General features: G+C 41.9%; 1 protein-coding gene across 1 annotated transcript in view; it reads right to left on the bottom strand.

Moving 5' to 3' along the window:
• Positions 1 to 220: 220 nt before the first annotated feature.
• bag6l (BCL2 associated athanogene 6, like) overlaps positions 221 to 25,971 on the bottom strand; it is a 39,047-nt gene continuing 13,296 nt past the window's right edge. Inside the window, exons 10-25 of the mRNA XM_053335007.1 lie at positions 23,510 to 23,738; positions 19,561 to 19,623; positions 19,115 to 19,425; positions 18,945 to 19,023; positions 15,463 to 15,770; positions 12,285 to 12,534; positions 11,966 to 12,135; positions 10,702 to 10,755; positions 10,517 to 10,619; positions 8,148 to 8,272; positions 7,666 to 7,800; positions 7,390 to 7,452; positions 6,147 to 6,353; positions 5,649 to 5,756; positions 2,410 to 2,556; positions 221 to 2,036 (exon numbers count right to left, since the gene is read on the bottom strand). Coding sequence (XP_053190982.1) covers positions 1,938 to 2,036; positions 2,410 to 2,556; positions 5,649 to 5,756; positions 6,147 to 6,353; positions 7,390 to 7,452; positions 7,666 to 7,800; positions 8,148 to 8,272; positions 10,517 to 10,619; positions 10,702 to 10,755; positions 11,966 to 12,135; positions 12,285 to 12,534; positions 15,463 to 15,770; positions 18,945 to 19,023; positions 19,115 to 19,425; positions 19,561 to 19,623; positions 23,510 to 23,738 — 2,451 coding nt within the window. The 3' untranslated portion in view covers positions 221 to 1,937. The remainder of the gene's footprint in view (positions 2,037 to 2,409; positions 2,557 to 5,648; positions 5,757 to 6,146; positions 6,354 to 7,389; positions 7,453 to 7,665; positions 7,801 to 8,147; positions 8,273 to 10,516; positions 10,620 to 10,701; positions 10,756 to 11,965; positions 12,136 to 12,284; positions 12,535 to 15,462; positions 15,771 to 18,944; positions 19,024 to 19,114; positions 19,426 to 19,560; positions 19,624 to 23,509; positions 23,739 to 25,971) is intronic.

Below are 25,971 nucleotides of genomic sequence, written 5' to 3'. Positions count from 1 at the left end.
TAAAGAAAACTAATATTGACGTAAATTATTCATTTTGTGAAGCTCAGTCCCGATCTGTCTTCACACTAGAATATTTTGGCTTGCTATATTACTGCTAACATATGAAATAACTTTCATGTTAAGATTTTTTTGAAAAATAAAGGAACTCAGAAACAATTTAGAAGTTGATTTATTTCAGTAATGCTCATAGACTGACCATTCAGACCTCTAACTGCAGCTGTGCTCACCAACAAACATCACACACTTCTACCATTAGCACGGCCTCATCCAGGCAGTAACAGAGTTTTATACTAAATATATAAACTATACTGTAATTAAAGACCACATCAGTGTGAGCTAGATAATGCCCTAAAATGCAAACATGAACTAATCATCCTTGATTTATGGTGATAACACTAGTCACTGGATTGACACCATAAGAGCCTTTTATGACACTCACTGTTAATTTACTATGTACAATTTGCTCTCATTTACGGTTTAGCTGGACACAGAATGCAACTAAATTTGCAGCATTATGATATAACTCAATAAGTATCAGGACCACTAATGGGAAAATATCAGCTTTTGGGGATAGTCACAATATTTGAAGAAAAATGTTGTCTTGTTGCAATAATAAATTCATCTTAATGAGAAAAAGTCATGAGAATATAAATTAGGTAGATTACATTTCATGTGTATTTTTTAACTTTTCTGGCTGTCCATGTTGCTGTCACTGTCACACAAACAGATTTTTTCTCATATTATGACTTTATTCTTGATGTAGTACAAATTTGCTTGTAAACTTACAGCTTTATCTACAGTATTATTTACAGTATTATTTACTTTAACTTTCTTGTAACATTTTGAGTTTCATAATTTTACACATATTTATTCATAACATTGACTATTTTCATAAGGTTCTGACATTTTTTGCTACATGATGTGTTGCAACATTTTGTTTGCAACAATATGACAATTTTTAATTCTCATGAATTATTTCTTCGTAACATTATGATATGGCCTTTTTATAACATCACTACTCTCGTTACTTTTTTCTTATATTAAAACTTCATTTTCAAATATCAAAGCTGGACAATTCTCTGGTATTTTGAGCTTTTTTCTCAAAAGATTGTGTCATTATCATAATTTAGACTACAGGACAGTCTAATTCTGCATATAAGCAGCTTTCCATTTAACTTGGAAGTTAAAAGTTGGAACTAGGAATGATGTCACCCCCGAGTCTCATGTGTCAGGATGTCAGAAAACCAGTTCTAGCCAGGTTAGCTATTGTTAGCCATTAATAGCAATACCATTTGATAAAAATGCATTACGCTATATTTTGTGCAAACAGTGTAGCAACATGTCCACAGATAGAAGTTGGACAGTGCTGTGTGACTGATTTAGTGAGACACAAATAAGACAGAAGTGCTAATAAACAGAATATTACTACAACTTTCACCCTTGTGATACGCAGGGCAGCAATCCGGGATTTTGAGGTCGGGGCTGGTGGGGACTTTCCGAGTCAGAAATTTGACTTTAGGGGTGTTCCAGTTTAAATGTACGACTTCTGAATACAAATGGAATTGACATCATTCTTACAATATTGATTATTAATCCAGTTCTTTATTTTCCCTCTTCTCTAATGACCTACTGGTGTCAGATCATCTCTCTCATATTCAGTGCCTCACTGACTGACTCAATCTTAGGTTCTCAAAAAATAGAGGGAACGTTAAAGCATGAGAAAACTCAAGTAGCTCACAATCTTGCAACCATGAGCCATGAAGGGTTTTTCCATTGTTCCCACATTACACCAGGTGATGTCAGAGGAAGAATGATTCAGTGTACTCCTTTCAGATCATATTTGGAATGGGATGTTACCACACTACATGTTACATGGTTCCATGCTGTTGCATGTAATGTGTGCAAATCCCCTTCTGGACCCTACTCCTATGTGAGGATTAGGAGTCTTCTATTGAGAAAGCTTCGTGTGTGTTGGGGAATCGCTGGGAGTTGTAGTCTGGATCTTCTTTCACACGCTGTTTGATGTCACTCTTAACCTGGCAGAAGGAGAGAGAGAAAACTAACACAATTACCTCTATATTAAAACTAGTTACTAGCTAGTAAATTCTATTAATTTCAGGGCCGAGGTGCCGGTCACAAGCTTAGAACCCCTTATGACTACTAAATTCTATTTAACATTTAAAACATCCCATTTCATTGTAATGAAGCTATAAAAAAATGATATGAATCATTTGAGTCATTAAAATGATTGAATTGTCTCCTGTTTTCAGTGTTTTCATGTGTTTCTTGTTTCCACCCTCTACTCTGCTGCCTTTAGTTCAAAGTAACTGTGCACTGTTATCAGCATAACTTACAGATGAATCATTCCTCACCTTGTAAGTAATGTATAAAGAAGGTCAAATGCTCTACCTGTTTAGCATATGCTTCCTGCAGGTCTGGTCCCTCCAGCTCCCCCTGCAGGCTGTGTAGAGCAGTGACTGGCAGGACTCCTGCAGAGCGTGCAGCTCGACTCACAGCCTCTGACAGGGAAAGGTGTGGTCCTTCACACTGTGTTGTCTGAACAACAAATACAAACATACTGTCACAGTCAAAAGTTGTAGTTACATCAGGAGAGATTTGTGTTTTTGGAAATGTTATACTCAGTGTATGTTATACTCAGGAATGTAATGTCACACCAACACCAACTGGGATTTAGCAACATTTGAATCAAAAGCTGATGAAAACTAGTGAGTTGTTTCTGATGCCAATCAAATCGGGTCAAAATACACCCACACAGTCCTAGTGAAGCTGATCAGCTGAGTTTGTGACTTATACAACTTATAAAAAATAACTTTAAATTAGGGCTGTCAGCGTTAACGCGTTAATCACGATTAGATTAATGCAATCCATAACGCGTAAATTTGTTTTAATCGCAAAAATTTTAATGTTGCAAGCCTTTTTGTCCCTTCTACTCACCCGTAGACGGCTCCTCTAGCTGTAGCGCTATGCTTTGAAGTGGCCTCCTGCAGTAAACCTACCGCGCTGATGGAAAGTAAGAGAGCTACTGGACTTTTGAACGGCTTGTTTAACTTTAAAACACTTCCAGACGGTTCAGTTGACAAGTCAAAAGTAAAATGCAACCTGTGTCAAACGGAGTTTAACTACACCAGAGTACGTTGAGTTTGAGTTAGCACCTCCATGGTAAACACCCAGGTGCAGCCAAGCATTTTGGAGTGTGGGAGTCGCAGCAGAGCCGTGATCGATTCCCAGTTAAGACACTGGTAAGAAATGCTTTACATTATGGGCTTAAAACTGCCTTGAAATGTAAAATAACAGGATTTAAAGTAACCCTTCAATAGGCAGGGATGGAAAATGAGATGTAAGTAAAATATTTCCACTCATATTTTTAATATATTGTAACGTCCCTTAATAAACACCGAGACGTTAGCCGGTTTAGCTGGCTCTTTATTCCTTTTTATTACACAGCCTACTGTGGGCTGTAGCCAACGCCAAAACAACAAAACCTAATGTAGTAGCTCCTTAGCCACACACGTGCTGCCGTCTTCTTCTCAGAGGCTAACAACAACAACAACACATCAGAGGCCTGTACTACGAAGCTGGATTAACATACCCAGGATATCTCTCTGTTACCTGGGTTGATTTACCCAGACATTCGCAATCATGATAAGCGGTACTACGAAGCTGGATATCAACTCGGTAATTGAACCCAGGGTTTTCCAATCTGGATCTCTGCGCGTTCACATAAAGGGGAGGTGTTTGCAGCGTCTGACCAATCACAAACATGGAGAAACTCTGCAGAGCAGCCTACTTTACCATGGAGGAGCAGACAATTATTATTCAAAAATATGAAGAATTCAAACACATCATCCAGGCCAAAAGCAACACTGATGATGCAGCAAAAGCCAGGAAGCAATGCTGGCAGAAAATAGCCGACTCTGTTAATGTGTAAATTCACGAGATCATACAATATTAATTATCAGACAATATAAACGGACACTCTGATCACACAATGCCACTTTATTATGGCACAGACGTTTGGGGCAGAGCGCTTCCTCAGTGCCCTTCCTTTCATAAGAGACATTAAGTTAGTTTAATATTCAACATTCAAAATACAAACATATTATGCTTCAACCATTTGAGTGAATGATGTCAAACCAACTGTATAACAGACTAATATCCCTCATGTGCCTCAAAGATTATTTTTTTAATATATATTTTGGCCAATGTTGACAGGATCTTTTAAGAATGGGCAGGTCATTTTCTAAGAGAACTGATTGGTCAGGAGGTGGTGCTTTTGTACTCATTGATCTCTTATCCAGAACATAACCTGCTCCGGAGCAGGTTAGCCGTTCAGCATAAGTTACCATGGTGATTTACCCCGGTAAGAAGTGAACCAGCATCGTAGGACCCAGGGTTAACCCTGAAGTTACCTCGATAAGAGAAAATCCAGCTTCGTAGTACAGGCCTCTGCACGCTAGCTGCAAGTCTCACTCTCAAGACGCGTTCACAGACACTCGGGAAAAACAGCACTTTAACTGAACAGAACAGAAACTGGCTTAAACTATCAAATTTTATAACACAAAACAGTAACATGCCCAGTTCGTTACAATATTTTGGATTTTATGAGTTGTATCTCCACCAGGATGCGTTGCCCTTATTAAGGTATAAAATGGTGATAATGATATGATAATAATGATTTTTATAAATTCTATCAAAGTGTAGTAGTGTCCATTTTTAAAACTCGTCTTAAAACCCATTTTCATTCCTTGGCTTTCAACCCAGCATGAGACTCTGCTCCTGTTTTAGTGTTTTATGGTTTGTTTGTTTTAATTATTGTTTTATTGTTTTTAATTTATTTTAAAAACAATAAACAATTATCTTAGTATTTATTTCCTGTTAATTGTTTTACGTTTCCTGTGTTGTTTTTATGTATTTATGTGCAGCACTTTGTTTCAGCTGTGGTTGTTTTAAAGTGCTATATTAATAAAGTTGAGTTGAGTTGAGTATAGACCTACCACAACTTTCAACAGGATGTTAAAGAGTCTGTATCTCCTGATGCACGCTGCCTGTTCAAGGGTTAAACATGCAATTCAAAATGAGATTAATCGCAATTAACTATGGAAATGCTGCGATTAATCACGATTTAAAAAATTAATCGTTTGACAGCCCTACTTTAAATGTGATCTTTGCTTATTTATTAGCCATAGAGGATATACTAGTTGAAGTTTTTAGGGCTTTATAGGGAAACATTTCAGATTGTCCACATATCTGCTTTCTTACTGAACAAGTTTCAGATAGATATTAGCTTAATCTCTGTGCATCCATTACAGACAGAGGTCTAGCTTCTGTTCAGCCTAGTTTTGCAAAGAGGGGAAACTGCTAGCATTGCTCCTCCTTCTATCAACTCTGTTCCATTAAAAAAAAAAAAAAAAAACTGAAGTAAGCAATCAATCCAATAGTCCATTTTTCACAGCTGCAACTATTCATTGGTAGACAAAAAAAAGGGTTAGGTTAGAGACCATACAATGAATCGAGGAAATATTTAGCAGATTAACAGATAACACAGACTCTGAGGACAGGAGCTCAGAGGAAGGCTGGTAGCCTCCCCCTCTCTTGTGTTAACTAAACATTTAAACTACACTGCTCACCTTCCTCCTTTTAGCAGGCATCCCATGCAGGTAGGCATCAGACAGTTGCGGCTGGGCTTTGATCTTCCTCTGAGACAGCATATCATGCCTGATGATGGGAACCCATTCCTGACATAAAACATTATATCAGTCATAATCCAACAAACTGAACTCTGAATGTATTTGGAGTTTAAATGGTGATTCATATTTCCTAACTGATACATTTGTTATTGTTTTATCCACTGATATCTGACAGCAGCGCATGGAACTCAGTGTGAAATTCTTCTTTTTAGTCCCTGGGAACTCTTTTGTGAGTGAAACTTGTTCCCAACTGCAGTGGAACAGATCACCTGTCATGGACATTTAAGGGGCGGAAATTATGCAGATCATTAAATCTCAGTCCGAGATTGACAAGTTAGTGCTGTAAAGACTTTGGTGAAACCGAGAGGGAACACTATGAGCTACACTTGAAATCTAACCCTAAAAAAAAAACAAAAAAACCCCCAAAAGATTCATTACAGGCGGAACAGCTGTTGCCCATGGCTCCACCTCAGGGGCCACTTCTTCACGTCCTGTTGGGGCCCTAGCAGGACGCTGAGTGTCCCCTGATGAGGGTGTGGTCTCTCTAGGAGATGCTCCCCTCTCTCCCCTCTCTCCACTGTCACCTGATGATGCCATGGCCTCCTCTGCTGTGGTGGCTGCAGCAGGAGATAAACTCTCATCCATCTGAAAGACAGAGTTACTCATTTACATTTGTACTGCAGAGGAAACCAGAACATTGGTTTGTAAATGAACTGACAGGACTAACATATAATTAGGTCTCATCCTTATGAGCAAAAGGAGCTGTCATTATTAGTTTTAAAGGATGTTGCTGGCTATTTTCCTTTTTTTATTGTCAACAAATCTCATGTGCAGAGCCAAACTAGCAACAAGCTGTTTTATTTCAAATGTTGTGTGTGCCTCCAAGGCTTGATCTATTTTATCCCTCTGTGCTATATACCTCTGTTATTGTCAAACAAATATTAAAAACATGTCAGTGAGCCACGCCGCTGCACTGGGTGACATTGAGGATTACAGTTATTTGCTGACAGCAAGCACACTATAGAAAACTGCCAGTCTTATCGTTTAACCCTTCCTTCTAAGTAGTTATTCTATAATTACAAAATCTGAAACCTAAAATCATCCATCACTGATACATACCATAAATTAAAGATCTCTACTACTGTAAATGAGGAATTTGAGTTTCTCATACTAAGACTATTGAGGTATTCAACCAGTGTTTTCTGTTCCATCTCTGAGCTTAATCTCTCATCATCTGTGTGATGGACATCTGAGTCTGGTTCTGCCTGAGGTTTCTTCCTGTTAAAAGGGAGTTTTTTCTCGCCACTGTTGCTCATGTGGGAATGTTGGGTCTCTTTAAAGTTAAAACCTGAAGAGTTCAGTTTAGAACCTGCTCTATGTGTAAAGTGCCTTGAGATAACTTTGTTGTGATTTGGCGCTACACAAATAAAGATTGATTGATTGATTGATTGATGTAAGCACAGATACACAACATCTGAGTGTTCATGTAAAGCAAATGCTAAATCTGTCAATTTATCAATATCACTCAATTGAACCAATAAACTTGTATAATTAATTGGTTTACTGAAATGATCCATACATTGATTACATATGAAAATGTGCAAATATCCCTCCTTTAACACATTGTTGCTCTGAGATGTACTGAGGTTTGACCATTGTATGTTAACATGAAAAAACTCACCTCCACACTCTGACTCTCTGATGACTGTTCAATGTTAGCCTCCGTCCGCGGGTTCAACTCAGCCTGAAACAGCATCACTGCAACATTAATGTATACTCTTCACTGAAAAACGGCCTAAATATTCAAAGTTTGTTGTTAAAATATCATGTATTTATGCCAATAACAAACTAGTTTAGCACAGAGATGCAATTCACTGATTGAACATGAACTTTCCCTTTCTGTCTCCAGCTCCAGCACATGTTGCCAGGCCTGCTTACTGACATTAGTGCTTCTTACCTGTGCATAGATGACATAGTGCTGGATTTGGTCCTCAGTGACTGGGTTGTGTTCCAGTATGACACGCAGCCTCATAAACATCATACTGGTCAACCAGTTAACCAGACTGGGATTGATTTCTGCAGACATCCTCCTCTGCACTCATGCACACACACACACACACACACACACACACACACACACACACACACACACACGCACACGCACACGCACACACACACACACACACACACACACGCACACACACGCACACACACGCAAAGAAACATGCCTTAACATACAGCTGTACAGGGGTTTATATTGTGTCTGGACATTTCATATGATCAAATGTTCATAACGGTTCAAAAACACTACACTACACTACAGTCACTACATGAGTACAACATGACCCTGGTTATAAAAGATAGCAGGTAAATGGACTGTACTTATATAATGGACTGTACTTATATAGCACTTTTCTAGACGAGGGAAAGTATACTAACAATGCGGTGGTTGATGACAGCAGTCAGAGCTCTCTGCTCTCCTCTGAGACAGTACAGGTTGAGAGCCAGACACTCAAAAAGGCCCTGAGTGCACAGTAACAGCAGACGGGGACCAAATGTATGATCTGAAACAAGAAAAACACAAGACACAAAATCAATCAATCAATCAATCAATCAATCAATCTTTATGAGTATAGCGTCAAATCACAACAGAGTTATCTCAAGGCACTTTACACATAGAGCAGGTTCTAAACCAAACTCTTCAGGTTTTAACTTGAGACCCAACATTCCCACATGAGCAACAGTGGCAAGAAGAAACTCCCTTTTAACAGGAAGAAACGTCAGACAGAACCAGACTCAGAGTGGGCGGCCATCTGCCTCGACCGGTTGGGGTTGAGAGGAGAGAAAGAAAGGATTGAGGAGAGAAGCACAATGAAAATCAACAATGAAGCTAGAAGGTCCGGGACTGGAATCCGTCATCCGGACGTCTACAGGCCCAGATTACCTGTAAGACCAGAAAGCACAAACAACTCCGGGGAAGAAGTTTAGGTTATTGAATGCAATTAATAGTACATGAATGTTAATGGATATAGATGGATGGATAGAGAGAGAGAAAGAGGAGGAGAGAGGAGCTCAGTGCATCATGGGAGTCCCCCGGCAGTCTAAGCCTATAGCAGCATAAGCTAAGAGCTCTAAGAGCCCTAACTATAAGCTTTATCAAAAAGGGAAAGTTTTAAGCCTACTCTTAAATGACCAAATCTGGAAGATGGTTCCACAGGAGAGGAGGCTGATAGCTGAAGGCTCTGCCTCCCATTCTACTTTTAGAGATACTAGGAACCACAAGTAGACCTGCATGCTGGGAGTGCAGTGTTCTAGTAGGTACATAAGGTACTATAAGCTCTTTAAGATATGATGGACCCTGATCATTGAGAGCTTTGAAGGTGAGGAGAAGGATTTTGAGTTCTATTCTGAATTTTACGGGAAGCCAATGCAGTGAAGCCAAGATGGGAGTAATATGATCTCTTTCTAGTTTTTGTCAGAACACGAGCAGCTGCATTCTGGACCAGCTGGAGAGTCTTTAGAGACTTGTTAGGACAGCCTGATAATAATGAATTACAGTAGTCCAGCCTAGAAGTAACAAATGCATGGACTAGTTTTTCAGCATAATTTTGAGACAGGATGTCTATTTTTTGCAAAACTGACTACTGACTCAGATCTCATCTTCATATCAAAGTGAAAAACACAGAAGTACTATGGTTACAAATGTGTACATGCCTTCACCAGGGGTTACCAACCTTTTTGCAGCATGGATTGTTTTGTATTAACTATTTTGTTTCAGACACACTGAGCATAGGAACTAAACACTACAATCTTATTTGGTCTGTGTTTAATGACTACATTTAGAACTACAGACCTCTCTGTATTTCTCAGTGTCCTCACACAGTCTGCATGTGTGACTGATTGCTGCTTAAAGGTAATGATGATGGGTGACGGAATACCTTTCCCATTTATGACCTACAAATGACTGCAAAATGAGCTGAGATAAGTCTATAAACTTGTATTATCATCATTTAGTGTCCTTGAAGCCTGGTAGTAAATGTTCCGAGGCCCAGTACTGGTCACTGGCCCAGTCTGGGAGACTGTTACCATGAAAAACATGAAACACTGGCTTCATGTATCTGTTAAAGTGTTGCCTTTGGTCAGTCAGACATGGGTGTTGTTTTATGTTGTTTTCACTCTTTTAAGCTCACATGCTGTTACAAGTGTTTTGGTAGACATTTATTTTTCATACATGCAGTTGGCGGGAATGCAAATTAAAAATATAGTGATACACATATAGTGAGCAGTGCCAATCAGGTTATTATTGTGATTGTAAGAAGGTTAAAGTAGACTGATCTGATGTCAAATAGGAACATTCACAACAACTGATCAGAGATGAAGACTGAAATAATATTTATTGATGACGTTAAAAAGTGGAACAAAATGCGCATTTCTCTCTCAGTCCATACCTGAACTTCAAAAAGAGAGAGCATGACACAAAAGCAGCATTTTATATTTCTGTTGGTGTACAGATAAAACATGTTCATTAGTGAGCTTTAGAAGTGTTGGTAGTGGTTTCTTTCAGTCTTTATACTACAGTCTGAGCCCAGCTCTGTACTAATACACACACATGTCACAACAGTCACCAGCTGGTGCAACAATCACATCAGGAGAGAAACTGTTGCAGAAACTCTAACAACACATCATATTGTGAACAACTTATTGAAACATAATTCAGCTCTGCATATATGAATACTGTTACTTCTAAGATCACCATGTTTGTTGACTAGTTTATTTTGGGACTGGATATAAAGTGTAACTGAGCTTACCATTGCAGCGCAGGATATGTGAGGCCATCTGTGTGAACTGCTGTCTGAGGAATGAAAGATTGGTCTGAACGATGTCCACTCCCTCTTGCACTGTCACTGTGGCCTAGACACAACACACAACTTAGTTATGTCAATCACTGCATATCTAACACACTGTAGTACTGTGGGTGAGGGGCTGTTCTTACAAAGCTCTCTGCTATGTACTCCTCCAGACCGTTGATGAGCTCCTCAGCTGCTGTCTGCACACACAACAATGTGTTCAAGTCTTAAACCAACACATCTATACAGTGAACAACAGCATCTAGCATTCATCACTCGCTCATGTGTCAACACTCCACAAGCATGTGATACTGGACAAGACAATGTGCACAGGACTAAAGCATCCTTACCAATGTAATGTAGCTTTACAGTTTCTCTAACTTTTATTTGAAAGATAAGAGAAAAATAGCAACCCAAATACAATGTTCAGAGAATGTATTCATTGCTGAGATTGGCAGTGAGTAGTAACTACTGATAGTGACTCAGGTCTGATTCTGTTGTGGTGGCACATGGTAGCTGCCTGTCATCCTCTTCATCACATTCTTGTATGTATCTTATTCAATGCTGTATTGTGTCTTTCTTTTTCTTTTTGGAATCAATGTTCTAAGGACAGAGGACGTTGCTGTTTATTGCTGTACAGACTATAAAACTCCCTGAGGCTAATCTGTGATTTGTGATCAAATTGACGTCACTTAACATAAATGCGTTTTGATTTCATCAATTAAAAGAGAACTCCATCTTAAATGCAACTCAACTGCTGACATTTGGGTGGAAGATTCAGGTGTGTTATGCTAGTAGTGACTAATGTAGCCTCGGGCAGCTAGCCTTCAGCAGAGATGATGAAGGGGCTACAGATGTTTCTAACTCACAGATGTTCGTCATTTTCAAACTTGTAATCTTCAGGCTCAGATTTCACACAGCTCCCTCTGGAGATACAAAAGGCTTTATTTGTGCTCACCAATACCTGGAAACACATGCTGATGTGATCCACTTTTGCAACACAGCACTGTGGTTTTGAACACATTTTACACAATTTGTCAAAAATGATTTAGAACAAAGGGGTGTTTTTAGGATATGTCCTGCTCTATATTAGCAAAATGCATTAAAAGATTTTCTATAAGTACACTTAAATACACTATAGGTGGATAAAATATTGAATATTTATTACTCTTTTATGATTACACCATTTGGCATTTTCATTACTTTTGATAAAATATGGTGCAAATGTCATTTCAAATAACATAAACCCAACAAAAATACAAACCTGATGCTGCTTTCAAAAGTAGTTTTTAACATATTTTTGAATTGTTGCTGACCCAGATGCAGAATATATAGGCAAATGTATACTGCTCTCTGTTAACCAATATATCAAGCAGATCACAGTGTGAACAAATTCTCCACAGTACTTACAACTATGTTAGCGTCAGTGGGCTGTCTTCCCTGGAGGTAGTGTTCAGTGAAGAAGTTAGTGAGCTGGGGCTGGATGCGGTTTAGAGGTTGGGCATTCCCATGAAGCAACAGCACCATGTCTACCATAGAGAAGCTCTGACACACCAGGGACAAAAGGTCCCCAAAGAACCCTGCCAGGATGAGAGCCAGTTTACCAGTACATCAATAACAATGAGGGTCAACTAGAAAAGAACATCTAGAATGAATTATAAGAAAGTGTTTGGACAGTGATTACTATAAGGTCAGCGTAAGCAGCATCATTGATTGTTTTCAGACTTACCCACTGCATCTCCAGAGCCAGGAGTGAACAGGTTGCTGGTCTGAGAAAGTCTCTGGATGAACTGGGCAATGCTCTCTTCGTTGCCCTGCTGTGCCCCGAGGGAGCTCATCATAGTGGACAGCACTCCCTGCACAATGCCGGTGAACAGCTCTGGGCTCAGAGAATCTCCAGCTGGCCCACTGCTGGCATGTGGTCGGGCAGGGCCGGGGGACTGGGGGGGAGCTGGGGCACCAGGGCTGCTTGGAGGTGGCTGCACAGGAACAAACAAACACATTTAATCAACAAATTCAAACATGCTCATAAATCTGTTCAGCTAACAAACATGTACAGATCAAGAGTTTCCCTGCATCTGAGAGATTTTAGGCCTGACTTACTAAGATCCCAAATAAAGGGTACTACATTGCGTGCACAGTGCAATAGATTGCGTGTTTCGTTTGTGTGTGCTTTGTGGGTGATCTACTAAGAATAACTGCGTAAATGAAAACAGGTGCAACAGGGTGGAGACAGCAGTATTTAAATGAGGGTTTTGTGTCTTAATGGAGAGTTTGGATGAGCAGAAAGCTGCAAGTGCAAAATGAAATGAGATCAGGTTCTAGTGGAAGAGGTTAACTAATATATTGAGTTATAACAAAAACTAATATTACCAGAAAAACACACATATGGGAGATTATTTGTGACAAAGTTGATGCTGTTAGTAAAACCAAAAATATTCCACTCCAAAAATATTAACACAGGTGGAAACACTCTGTCCTGTGTGTATTCTGTCATTATCCCTCTGTCTCCGCCTCTCGATAGTAACAGAAGTCATCTGTGCACAGTGATCAGCTGGTTAATACTTGCCCTTTAAACCTATTATTTATAGACGCAGTTAGAAAAACTACCTTCAGGTTTGGTAAATCACAATGTGTGTGCTAAATAACATATTTGCATTTTCTCCTCCCTGTATTTTGCACACTGGGGTAAAAAACACCTCATATTACATATTCATTATGGCAAAAGTACTAAATGAACAGCGCATATTATCTTACACAGTTGAAAGACGCACACCTCGGTGTGCTGCGTTATTAGATCAGCTTGCATATTTTTTGCGGGTGACGTCAAGTGTGCACACGTTTTTACAAGCGCAAACCTTTAGTAAATCAGGCCCTTTGAGTACTGAACACTGCAGCCAATCATTTGACATTTGGATTTACACTCTTGGGCTGGGGGATGAGCGATGTTGCCATGTGTAAGTGGTAAACGCAACTAGCCTTGACAATAAAACATTGCACCTATCATAATAACTTCAGATAGCCTACTACTACCGCATATTGTATTCTGTCACTTTCCTTCAATTTAAGGTATTCTCTGAACTATATTATATAGTAATTAGTTATTTAGTAGTTTTATTCTCTGAACTACAGTCACCTGCAACTTCATTGGAAACACTCTTTTTTGGAATTTATACATTTTCAGTTTTTGTTGACATTGTCAAAAAAGTGCTAATTCTACTTTGTTTATTACTGAGGTTGTACTAAGTGGTGGTGGTGTACCTCCTCATGTATGTTAATGGAGTGGACAAAATATTAGGAACACCATTCAATATAATGCACCCTAATACATCACAATCACTCAATAATGAACAGAATTTTCACCTTCTTGTCAAAAAATGTAAAGGCTTCATAAATGTAGAATTTATGGTAGAGCTGCTGTATTGGATTAAATTAGATTGCACAGGTTAAGCCAGTGAGTCTATTTTATATAGTTAATTTATTATCTGAACTATATTTTATAGTAATTACAAGTTATATAGTATCATACAGTTAAGCAGTGATATTCAGCTTCAGTAGCATTAGCGTCATGTTTTTGTTGAATAGCTCACTCTCTCTCTTCAGGACTGTTGAATGAGAAAACATCTGAGTGACTTAAAATTGACGTTTTTGTAACATCAGCTGATAAAACGCGCAGCAGCAGCATTTTACACATTGCGCCGCTAATATCACCTGTTCAGTTGGAGCTGTTCATTTACTCTGAGCCAGTTAGCCTGAAACTTGTTACTAACATGGCGCTGTTTTCATTAGTTTTTTGGGCTCCGTTGTTTTTTTCTGAGCAGGTTCTGCGTCAGATGATGCAGATAACGGTCTGTGTTTGTTTCCTTAAACTTAATATCACTGTTAGCTTCTCTGTGTTTGTTTCCTTAAACTTAATATCACTGTTAGCTTCTCTGTGTTATGCTAGCGGGAGGTACAGAGAGCTACAGGTGTGTTCAGGGTCGAAGTCAGACAGTCGGACACAGCGCTTCCGGCCGGCTGCAGACGTTGGTTGGATTTATTTATTTATTTTTTTGAAGACGTTAGTTAAGGCGGCAGGCGTGTGTTGCTTAGGCGGCCGCCTTAGCTGTAAATTGCTATGGGAAACCCTGGAATTATAGTGCCATTAAATCGGAGAGCAGACCACAATTTGCACTTATAAAATGTGTATTTGCTAGCGTAATTCACAACTTGTGAAAGTGCATCTCCGAGTTTGCACTTGTAACTTCTGATCTGCAAACTTGCACCCAATGATTTACATATGAACCTTCCCATTTGCGAGCTCAGTTGCATCATCCTTGTCACGTGATTTTTGGCACAATTCTCGCAGATGAGTGTGCCAAAAAAGGAGTGCCTGTTCTACATGTATCCAGTAGGTGGCAGTATGCTTATTGGTGTTTCACCCAGCCCAGTCTAAATTAAACCACGCCTACTTCCAGGTGACCTTTACAATAAGGTAAGATTTTATATTTTTTCAGGCGAGAAAGTAACAATGTAGATTCCCAACATGTGGTCAGTTTATCAAAGGAACATCCGTTTGTAAATCATCTGTGATGTTTTCGGACATGTGAAAAGCCAGCCGGTCATCTCAGACTCTCATCTGACTCTGAGATGATGAGCGGTTATCTGAGGGAGAACATGATCAAATGAACTGACCTGTGCAGCTTGGTGATTTACTCCTAGCTCAAATGTGTGTCCGGGAGGTTTACTTCATAAATTCGATATTTCAGCACCAGCCAGGTCTGGCTACCTACTGCTCAGATCCTGAAACCTTCCATTTGCATAATGAAATAAACTATAGAGCATAACATGTTTTTCTATGGTCACACGATAATCATCATATAGCTCAGCCCTAATGCCACCATGTTCTGCTTCTCTATTGAACTCACTTGTGTGAAGTCAGACATGCTCTGGAAGAAGCTGGGCACCCTTGGCAGAGTCACAGTGATGGAGGGTGATGAACCAGAGCCAGGACCTGCAGGGCCAGCTGCTCCTCCCAGCAGAGAGCCCAGGAGCTGAACCAGATTTCCCTCAGGACTGCCCTCTTCTGGCTGGCCCATAGAGGTAGTACTGGTAGTGTAGGTGGATGTCTGTCCAGAGGTGTTGGCGGGGTGAAGAGGAGACGTGGTGGAGGAATCAGATGAAGAAGAGGTAGAGAAGGAGGACTGAGAACTGCTTGAAGAGGACATGTGATCACCTGGGGAAAAAAGTACTACTTTTAAAAGTTGTTTAAAGATAAACTACTCAGCTCAGAAATGTAATGTGAGCTAAAGAAAAAATGATGACAAAATGTAAATGAGCTGTTGATCATGTGCAGCTGTCCTTCTAATTAAAGGATAAATACCGTTTTTTACAACCTGGACCTTATTTCTAGCATAAAATACGATCATTTACTGACCCAGACAACTTTGGTGTCATTTGGAGTCGTTCGGATGAAATTAGTTCCAGTGGAGCGCTGCGTATATCTGTATAATGAGAGTACACGGGGTACCGTTATATCAGAGGTTAGTAGGTCAACCTACAGACCCCGGATGTTGATAACATGCCACCACGGGCTCGGAGGATAATAGCACTAACGTATCATAACTAAATATTGGTGAAATGAACTAGTTTCGTGGCAGATAATGTGTTATATAGAGGCTGCGCTTCGGTGCCCCGTGTACTCTCATTATACAGATATACACAGCGCTCCACTGGAACTAATTTCGTCCGAACGACTCCAAATGACACCAAAGTTGTCTGGGTGAGTAAATGGTCATATTTTATGCTAGAAGTAAAAAACAGTAATTATTCTTTAAGTAAATAAAGTTAAACGAGTGTCTGCACTGCTAATGACATTTTTAAATCCAGTTTTTACAAATGATTGAAGTCAAGAATGTTTGATTTGTTTGCTCTAACCCATACAAAACTGCTAGATATTGTTTGTTATATGGAGAGAAAAATAATACAACTAGTCACATGACATTTACCGGCTGCCATCATCGAACTGAAACAAACAGTTTAATGCACTGTGCCATTTGTTCTTTCTGGGGGTTTTCCTCTTGAGATTTATGTTTTTATCATTAAGGGAATTTTATACATATATCTTTATCCTTTCTGTTGTACACATGTTAATGACAATAAACTAAATCTTCAATCTTGAACATATACATTATGCATATGTTGACTGTTTTCTGAATTACAGAGTAGTTGAGTAGACTGTGTTTTACTACCGTCCTGTTAGCCAATGAGTTCAGCAAATGATGAAAATGACCTTACTTCACTTGAGTTGGACAATACAGTGGTTCAAAAGAGGGGTGCAGCAGCATCCTTTGGTGCCCTAATGACAGGCTAAGGTCACCACAATAAATGTTCAGTGTTTATTATGCATTTCAATAACACTAGTGCAGTGACTGTTCAAAACGTAGCTGTTGTGGCTGCTACTGTTTGTCCTCTGGCCGCTACTTCGGCATATACAAAAATCAATAGAGCTGATGTGGAGCAGCTGTGGCTCATGAGATCGTCCACTAATCGAAAGATCGGAGATTCAATTCCCAGCTCCTCCAGTCTGCATGTCAGTGTGTCTTTGGGGAAGATACTGAATCCTGAATTGGCCCTGATGGCTGCGCCAACAGTGTGTCAATGTTAAGTCTCCTCTTGATGAGCAGGTTGGAACCCTGTGCGGTAGCTCCTGTCACACAGATTAAAGCAAAAAAAAAAAAATCTACTGACGGAATTTTTTTTTCTGGCCAAGTCATAAGCTGTTCACCATCTACCTTTTCATAGAAATCCTTTGGTGGCCTCTTCCTAGGATTTAAGGTATAACAAGTTGGAAACAGCTGAGAAAACTTCAGACTGTTCTCCTGCTGAACAAGATTATATTTCATCCAATAACCATTGCTGCTCTTTTCTAAATGAAATGGAAAAGCTTACAGGCAATAATAAGGTATACTGCAGTCTGTATAACCACAATGGGGGTTGGAGGTAGAAATGTTCATAAATGATTTGTGTTTTATTTTAGCACCTTATGGGCTTCACAAAATAGTTATTAACATTATAAAAACTCAAACGGTCCGTCAGACCTTTGTGGTGACACAGAGAGGATTTTTATTTTTTTATTGATCTTTATGCTCTCTTGCCTTGATGACAACATCCAGTCTTAGAATATGAGAAAAGAGGTAATTATTTGCCTGTGATTTTATCTTTTATTATTCTAAATATGAAAAGAAAATCAATCCATTTTTATAATTTCTGCTCATCCCTATTTAACCAGGAAAAAGTAAAGCAGCTTGTATTTCAATAATTACTCTTCTTGTTTTTTTTACTCTGATAGATTTTGTTGCACTTACAGTAACATAACTAGTGCAGTTTTCACCTGGTTCACTGTCTGTGTGTGAGCAGCACACACTGAGGGCTCAGCTCCATCACCCATACGGCTCTTTAATGCAGAGATTATCATCATAGGGTTAGGGTTAGGGTTAGGGTTAGGGTTAGGGTTATTCCTGCATTGAACAGACTCTTTGAGAGCAGAGGAGAGCAACACGATGAGAACAAACAGCAGCAGAGGCTAATGTTAGCTGCTCCTATCCTCTGTCTCAGCGGGGCGGAGCTATGCCTCAGTGCAGCAGAGACAGACACAGGGACAGAGGTGAAGAGTTGTAACAACTCAGTCATTTAGATGCAGTAATGGTCTGCTGGCTTCCAACACCATTTTAACAATTTATTGATATTTGTGTATATGGCCTGGCAGTCCCATTGACGGAAATCCAACGTAGTGACGGAGAACTTAATCCCTGCCTGTCATCAGTGTAAGAATGTGTGTGAATGTCTGAATGTGACATGTAGTTTGAAAGCACTTTTCAAAGAGAAAAGAAAAGAAAGAGTGATTAAAGGACAAGAAAAGTGGTTCAGCCAATGCTGCTGTTGATGTGCTAAGTGTGACTTGTGCTTTGGCTGTAATAACGTCACTGTGTAGTCACTCACTGCTAATTGGCTAAATGTCCTGCTAACTTTAAACTTTCTGTCTAGACACAGGATCAGAGTTTACATTCTTGATTAGAAACTCTTCTAATCTAAGATTGAAAACACTTACAATACTAATTAAACGGCAATAGTCAAAGTATCACTACAAATCAATGATCTTGTACCAATAATTTTGTCCAGGCTTTTGTCTTTGTAAAATAAGGAACCGTTGTTATTTTCCCACATACATACATACATACAGTCAGACAGAGATTTCTTCCTTTATATATAGTGATGCACTATAATTCCTTACATCTGTCTGCATGTTAGTCCTCATTTTATAACAGTGCTGAGTAACCTTACTGTCTCTTAAGGTGACAACAATGAACAATTGGTTTGACAGCTGTTGTAATAGGAATGCAGGACTGACCTGTCAGTCCTGGCATCAGGAGCTGTCCCACCAGACCACTGATCATCTGGGTGAGAGAGGATGGAGCCAGAGGTGTGCCCTGCTCACAGAGGGGTAAAAGGAGGGACAATTAAACAAGCACATACATGTTTATGGAAGAACAGTTCATTAATGTGTTAAGTCTGCTTTACCTGTCCTGGCTGCTGGCCTGCTGTTGGTACTGTAGCCCTCAGATTGATAGTGGCTCCTCTGGTTCCCACAGGCTGAGGGATTCGGGGTGAGAAGGAGGGTCTGGTAATGACCACTCTGGCCTGAGCAGGAGGGGGGTGGTGTGGGGAAGCAGTTCCTTCAGCACTGGGTGTGGAACCAGGGTTAGAAACCATCTGTGCTGGGTGGCCCGCTGAGGCTGCAGCAGCCATGGAAGCAGTTTGGTGGGAGATCTGGTGGATGATGGCCTGCATGAACTCAGGGGGCAGTCCTGGGAAGTGGACAGGTGACACTCCTGCATACAGTGAGAGATTCCTCCACATAAACATATCTAACATATTCTGCACCCAAGTGGCCAAAGGAAGTGGCTTTAAGGAAGAAGCAGCCACTACCATGACAACAAAGTATCCAATCACAGAGCAGCACTCACCAGGCTGCCCTTGACCTGGAGCATTTGGCTGTCCTGGAACCTGAGAGCCAGTAGCTGAATCACCTGTGCAAAACAAAATATACATGTATATATTATATATATCACACATCTGCTTCTTCTATTAATGCAGTGCCTCATTTTCCCCATGGGTTCAGATCATGTCCAGTTGCAGCTCATTAAATCATACTAGTGCAAAATCTGTTTTTGCGTATGTTTTCACTACAAAGTCAGACATCCAACTTTCCCACATATTGATAGCGGTTCCTTGACACCCACAAATAAGATCCAGTCTCACGGAATCTGGAGCAGGCAGAAGCGTCCTGATAGCTCCGTGTTGCCACTTATCAGAGCACACTTGGGGGTCAGGTTGGGATGTCTATGCAAAGTGTTTTCAGTTTCATCCATTTTTTTTGAGGGACTTAAGTGTATTTCACATTTTAGCTTCTGTAAAGCCCAATGTCCACCAGGAGCACAGTGGCACGTCTCAGGAGACTCTCTGTGCCACAGTGCTATCAATCTGCAGCATTTCTATATTTGATGGAGCCGTTTCTAAAATCGTGACTAGCTCAACAGAGCAGATTGCACCAGACAGGAAGTCAGACACATAATCGCTATAATAAAAAGTCTGTCTTTCAAAATAAAACCACCCATGCAGGCTCCCGATTGTAGTTCAGCAACAAGCAGGAATAAAACAGACAGATAAAAACACCATCTAGCTACGTAGCCTACTGACACATGGTATAAGGAAAAAATCAAATAAAAATACAAAATCAACTAAATTTGAGCAAGTTAACAAAATCGAGCCTTTTAGTTGCTGCTACTGCAGTAATTACGGTAGACTAAAGGCATTAGTTCGGATTTTATTGGGCTGCCGCAATCAGTGTATTAACAGTGCAACTGGTGCGCTTGGTGGCTGGGCCTTCCCCCATGGGGCCCGGCCGGGCATAGCCCGAAGAAGGGACATGGGACCCCGCTCCCACAGACCCACCACCAGTGATAGGGGCCAAAGGGGTCGGGTGCAGTGCGAGCTGGGCAGCGGCCGAAGGCGGGGACCTTGGCGGTCCGATCCTCGGCTGCAGAAGCTAGCTCTAGGGACGTGGAACGTCACCTCTCTGGTGGGGAAGGAGCCTGAGCTGGTGCGTGAGGTTGAGAAGTTCCGGCTAGATATAGTCGGCCTCACCTCGACGCACAGCAAGGGCTCTGGAACCAGTCTCCTCTAGAGGGGTTGGACTGTCGTCCACTCTGGAGTTGCCACTGGTGTCAGGCGCTGGGCAGGGGTGGCAATACTTATTGCCCCCTGGCTTGGTGCCTGTATGTTGGAGTTTACCCCGGCAGTTCGATGATTGACTTTGTAGTCGTGTCGTCGGACTTGCGGCCGCATGTCTTGGACACTCGGGTGAAGAGAGGGGCGGAGCTGTCAACTGATCACCACCTGGTGGTGAGTTGGCTCCGATGGTGGGGGAGGATGCCGGTCAGACCTGGCAGGCCCAAACGCATTGTGAGGGTCTGCTGGGAACGTCTGGCAGAGCCTCCTGTCAGAGAGAGTTTCAACTCACACCTCCGGGAGAGCTTCGACCATGTACCGGGGGAGGCGGGGGACATTGAGTCCGAGTGGGCCATGTTTCGTGCCTCCATTGTTAAGGCGGCTGACCGGAGCTGTGGCCGCAAGGTGGTCGGTGCCTGTCGGGGCGGCAATCCCCGAACCCGCTGGTGGACACCGGCGGTGAGGGATGCCGTCAAGCTGAAGAAGGAGTCCTATAGGGCCTTTTTGGCCTGTAGGACTCCGGAGACAGGTACCGGCAGGCCAAGCGGAACGCAGCTAGGGCGGTCGCTGAGGCAAAAACCCGGACATGGGAGGAGTTCGGTGAGGCCATGGAAAAAGACTTCCAGACGGCTTCGAAGAGATTCTGGACCACCATCCGGCGTCTCAGGAGGGGGAAGCAGTGCACCGTAAACACTGTGTACGGTGGGGACGGTGTGCTGCTGACCTCGACTCGGGACGTTGTGGATCGGTGGAGGGAATACTTTGAAGACCTCCTCAACCCACCAACACGCCTTCTGGTAAGGAAGCAGGGCCTGGGGGCTTGGGTGTGGGCTCTCCTATCTCTGGGGTGGAGGTCGCCGAGGTGGTTAAAAAGCTCCTCGGTGGCAGGGCCCCGGGGGTGGATGAGATCCGCCCCGAGTTCCTCAAGGCCCTGGATGCTGTGGGGCGGTCATGGCTGACACGACTGCAGCATCGCGTGGACATCAGGGGCAGTGCCTCTGGATTGGCAGACTGGGGTGGTGGTCCCTCTTTTTAAGAAGGGGGACCGGAGGGTGTGTTCCAATTACAGGGGAATCACACTCCTCAGCCTCCCTGGTAAGGTCTATTCGGGGGTGCTGGAGAGGAGGGTCCGTCGGATAGTCGAATCTCGGATTCAGGAGGAGCAGTGTGGTTTTCGTCCGGGCCGTGGAACAGTGGACCAGCTCTACACCCTCTGCAGGATCCTTGAGGGTGCATGGGAGTTTGCCCAACCAGTCCACATGTGTTTTGTGGACTTGGAGATGGCATTCGACCGTGTCCCTCGGGGGATCCTGTGGGGGGTTCTCCGGGAGTATGGGGTATCGGACTCCCTGATAAGGGCCGTCCGTTCCCTGTATGACCGGTGTCAGAGCCTGGTCCGCATTTCCGGCAATAAGTCGGACTTGTTTCCAGTGAGAGTTGGACTCCGCCAGGGCTGCCCTTTGTCACCGATCCTGTTCATAATTTTTATGGACAGGATTTCTAGGCGCAGCCAGGGTGTAGAGGGGGTCCGGTTTGGTGACCTCAGGATTGGGTCACTGCTTTTTGCGGATGATGTGGTCCTGTTGGCTTCATCAGACCGTGACCTCCAACTCTCACTGGATCGGTTTGCAGCCGAGTGTGAAGCGGCCGGGATGAGAATCAGCACCTCCAAATCCGAGGCCATGGTCCTCAACCGGAAAAGGGTGGAGTGCACTCTTCGGGTCGGGGATGAGATTCTGCCTCAAGTGGAGGAGTTCAAGTACCTCGGGGTCTTGTTCACGAGTGAGGGAAGGATGGAACGAGAGATCGACAGGCGGATCGGTGCGGCGTCTGCAGTAATGCGGACTCTGCACAGATCCGTCGTGGTGAAAAGATTTACCAGTCGATCTTCGTTCCTACCCTCACCTATGGTCATGAGCTTTGGGTAGTGACCGAAAGAACAAGATCGCGGGTACAAGCGGCCAAAATGAGCTTCCTCCGTAGGGTGGCTGGGCTCTCCCTTAGAGATAGGGTGAGAAGCTCAGTTATCCGGAGGGAGCTCGGAGTAGACCCGCTGCTGCTCCACGTCGAGAGGAGCCAGATGAGGTGGTTCGGGCATCTAATCAGGATGCCTCCCGGACGCCTCCCTGGTGAGGTGTTCAGGGCACGTCGCACCGGTAGGAGACCCCGGGGAAGACCCAGGACACGCCTCGGGGTCCCCCCTGGAAGAGCTGGACGAAGTGGCTGGGGAGAGGGAAGTCTGGGCTTCCCTGCTTAGGCTACTGCCCCCGCGACCCGACCCCGGATAAGCGGAAGAAGATGGATGGATGGATGGATGGATCCAAACAACGCCAAAATTGGCACTGCACTTACTCGTGCTCCTAGCAAGACACCTGTCACGTTTGAAATCAATTGGATGAACGGGAGAGATATGTGAATAACAGTGTATCTAATCTAGGGCTGTCAAACGATAAATTTTTTAAATCACGATTAATCGCTGAATTTCCATAGTTAATCGCGATTAATCGCGTTTTGAATTGCATGTTTAAAATCCTGTTATTTTACATTTCAAGGCAGTTTTAAGCCCATAATGTAGTTGTTTCTTTTTTTACTATTATCAACTAAAGTACCTTTGAATGGAAGAAAACGTGTTAACGTTGACAGCCCTAATCTAATCACATTCTATGGTGACCTGGCAGCCCATACCATCAATGTTCATCTGCATCATGACTACAGGCTCCATGGTCTGGTGGGTGATCCGGATCACTCGGGGTCCTCCCTGTCCTTGATGATGAGTAGTTCCATTGGACTGAAGAGGAGGAGCCTGGCCTGAAGTCTGGTTATCTGGTTGGCCAGTGGCCTGAGAAGGCTGGCGTTGTCCTTCAGGTGTAGGCCTCCCATTTGATGTCATGGTCAACGTTGTCCCCAGGTTTATCTGAGGAAAAAACATCCCATTTATTTCAGCTATATCCTATATTAACACAACACTGTGATGTCAAAATGGAAAACAAAAGTGAAGTAGAAATGTGTCTAATGCCTTCTGAGAAGCTCCCCCTGCTTTACAACTGAATGCTGATATGGGCCTGAATCAATACTCATTTTCAACACCACACCTTTCACCTTGAGGTTGGGTCGCCCTGAACAAGAAAGACAAATCAAATACTGCCTGAAAAAGCATCAGCTGTGTATATGCTACAGAATGAATCTGTCCAAACACAGATGAATGACACAAAGTGAAGTTTGTGTCTTCCACTTACAGGAGATCTTTTTCATATTTTATGTGTGCATGGTCATGGGCATCTGACATTTCAAGGGTTACAGTAACTCTTCGTGGATGAAAAAGATTGATATATTTTTGCGAGACATGTTATTTAATCAACTAGTAAATAAGACATAGATCAAATTATAGGCCTGACTCTTGAAGCTTTTTAGCCAAACTTTGCACAATATCAGCAATTTATAGCTGTGTCACAGTATAAGAAAGTATTATCTAAAGGTCAGCATATAATTAATATTACAGTTGAAATTAACTTCCACATCAGGCTTCCAGGGGACTCTATTTATATTATTATAAATAGAGTAGAATTATAAAACATATTATTATATGTTATATCATATAGAAGTTTTTTCATTTTATCCAAACTATATATTAAATATATTAAATATTTAACACTAGCAGATAAAATAGTAGCCATTTAAATTCCAAATAATATATCCAAAAATGTACCGTAAAAATCGGTTTATAAGTCACAGCGGTGTAAGACGCAATCTTGGGGGGAGGGGGGGCATGCTGGGAAAAACGCTTTTCTATTGAAGAGCGGTTTATTTGAATGTAACATATGTTCATACAAGTTACTCCAAAACTTTTTCAATGTACTTTTATTTGAAACACAATCAAAACACACATATTCCACCTGAATAAGTGTGTCAGGTTAGTGGTTAATGGTCTGGTAATGATTTGCTTAACTGAACTGGACCTGTATGTTAACTCAGACCTGGTTCAGATTAGGTCAGAGGTGTCAAACTCATTTTCATTCAAGGGCCACAAACAGCCCAATTTGATCTCGTGTGGGCCAGATCACTAAAAAGATGGAAGGACGGAAGGAAAAGAGGGATGAGAAGGAAGAGAATACAGGAAGGAAAGGAAAGATGGAAGGCAGGAAGGAAGGAAGGAAGGAAGGAAGGAAGGAAGGAAGGGAGGGAAGATAGATGGAAGGGAAGGAAGGAAGGAAAATAAGGAAGAAAGGAAGAAGGAAACTGGGCCGGATTGGACCTCTTGGCGGGCCGGTTCTGGCCCACGGGCCGCATGTTTGACACCCCTGGATTCGGTTATGAGTTTCAATGAAACATTTTAAAAGAACACGGTAACTTTACATAATTGATACAGTGTATAGCTGTGTGCTTACTCCAGTCCCAAAAACTCTTCATCAGAACTGTCGCTGTGCGCAAATATTGCACCCGAGTAGCTGAACTCAGTCCCAGAGTCAAACAAAGCATCATCCTCTGTTCCATTCATTGGAAAAACAACCAAGTTAGTGAATCTTTGAGGCTTCAGATCGGTTCTGCCTGCCAGTGTGCAAAAGCTGGTCATCTGTGAACCGTTGCACATTTCATTTCAACATCAGTTTGACCTGTAAATACTGAAACATTACAGCAACTAGTGAACCAGACTGTGAACTTTTTCTGTACAACATACAGTAGTAACAGATCATCAACAGTCTATTTTCATTAGTTGCCGACACAGCTGGAACGCACATTGTTATTATAGTTATTGCCCTTAGTGTGGATGGACCTTTACAGACCTATAATGATATCCAGATCCAACTTCTCTCTGTATTTTACTGGTGTATAGGATACACCAATGTATAAGATGCACCCCACTTCTAAATGAAAAGAAATCCCATTTAAGGTGTGTAGGAGCCATGAATTAATCAGCATGTGTTTTTTTTATTGTAACAAGGTGAAGGGATATTATATATTTTTTGGTGTTGTTTGTTTTGATTATGATATCATTTATTATGTGGTCATATTGAGTAGTGGGATAGAGGGTCACATGGGTTAGGGTTAGGGTTATATGGGCGGGGATATTAGTTAATTGTCAGAGAGAGAGGGTGAGCTGGGTCGCTATATTTTTGTTGACCGCTATTTACTTTGATCACTGTGATTAC

The sequence above is a fragment of the Scomber japonicus genome, chromosome 15 (genome assembly GCF_027409825.1).
Source record: "Scomber japonicus isolate fScoJap1 chromosome 15, fScoJap1.pri, whole genome shotgun sequence".
NCBI lineage: Eukaryota > Metazoa > Chordata > Actinopteri > Scombriformes > Scombridae > Scomber > Scomber japonicus.
This window is presented reverse-complemented; position numbering and strand designations above follow the sequence as displayed.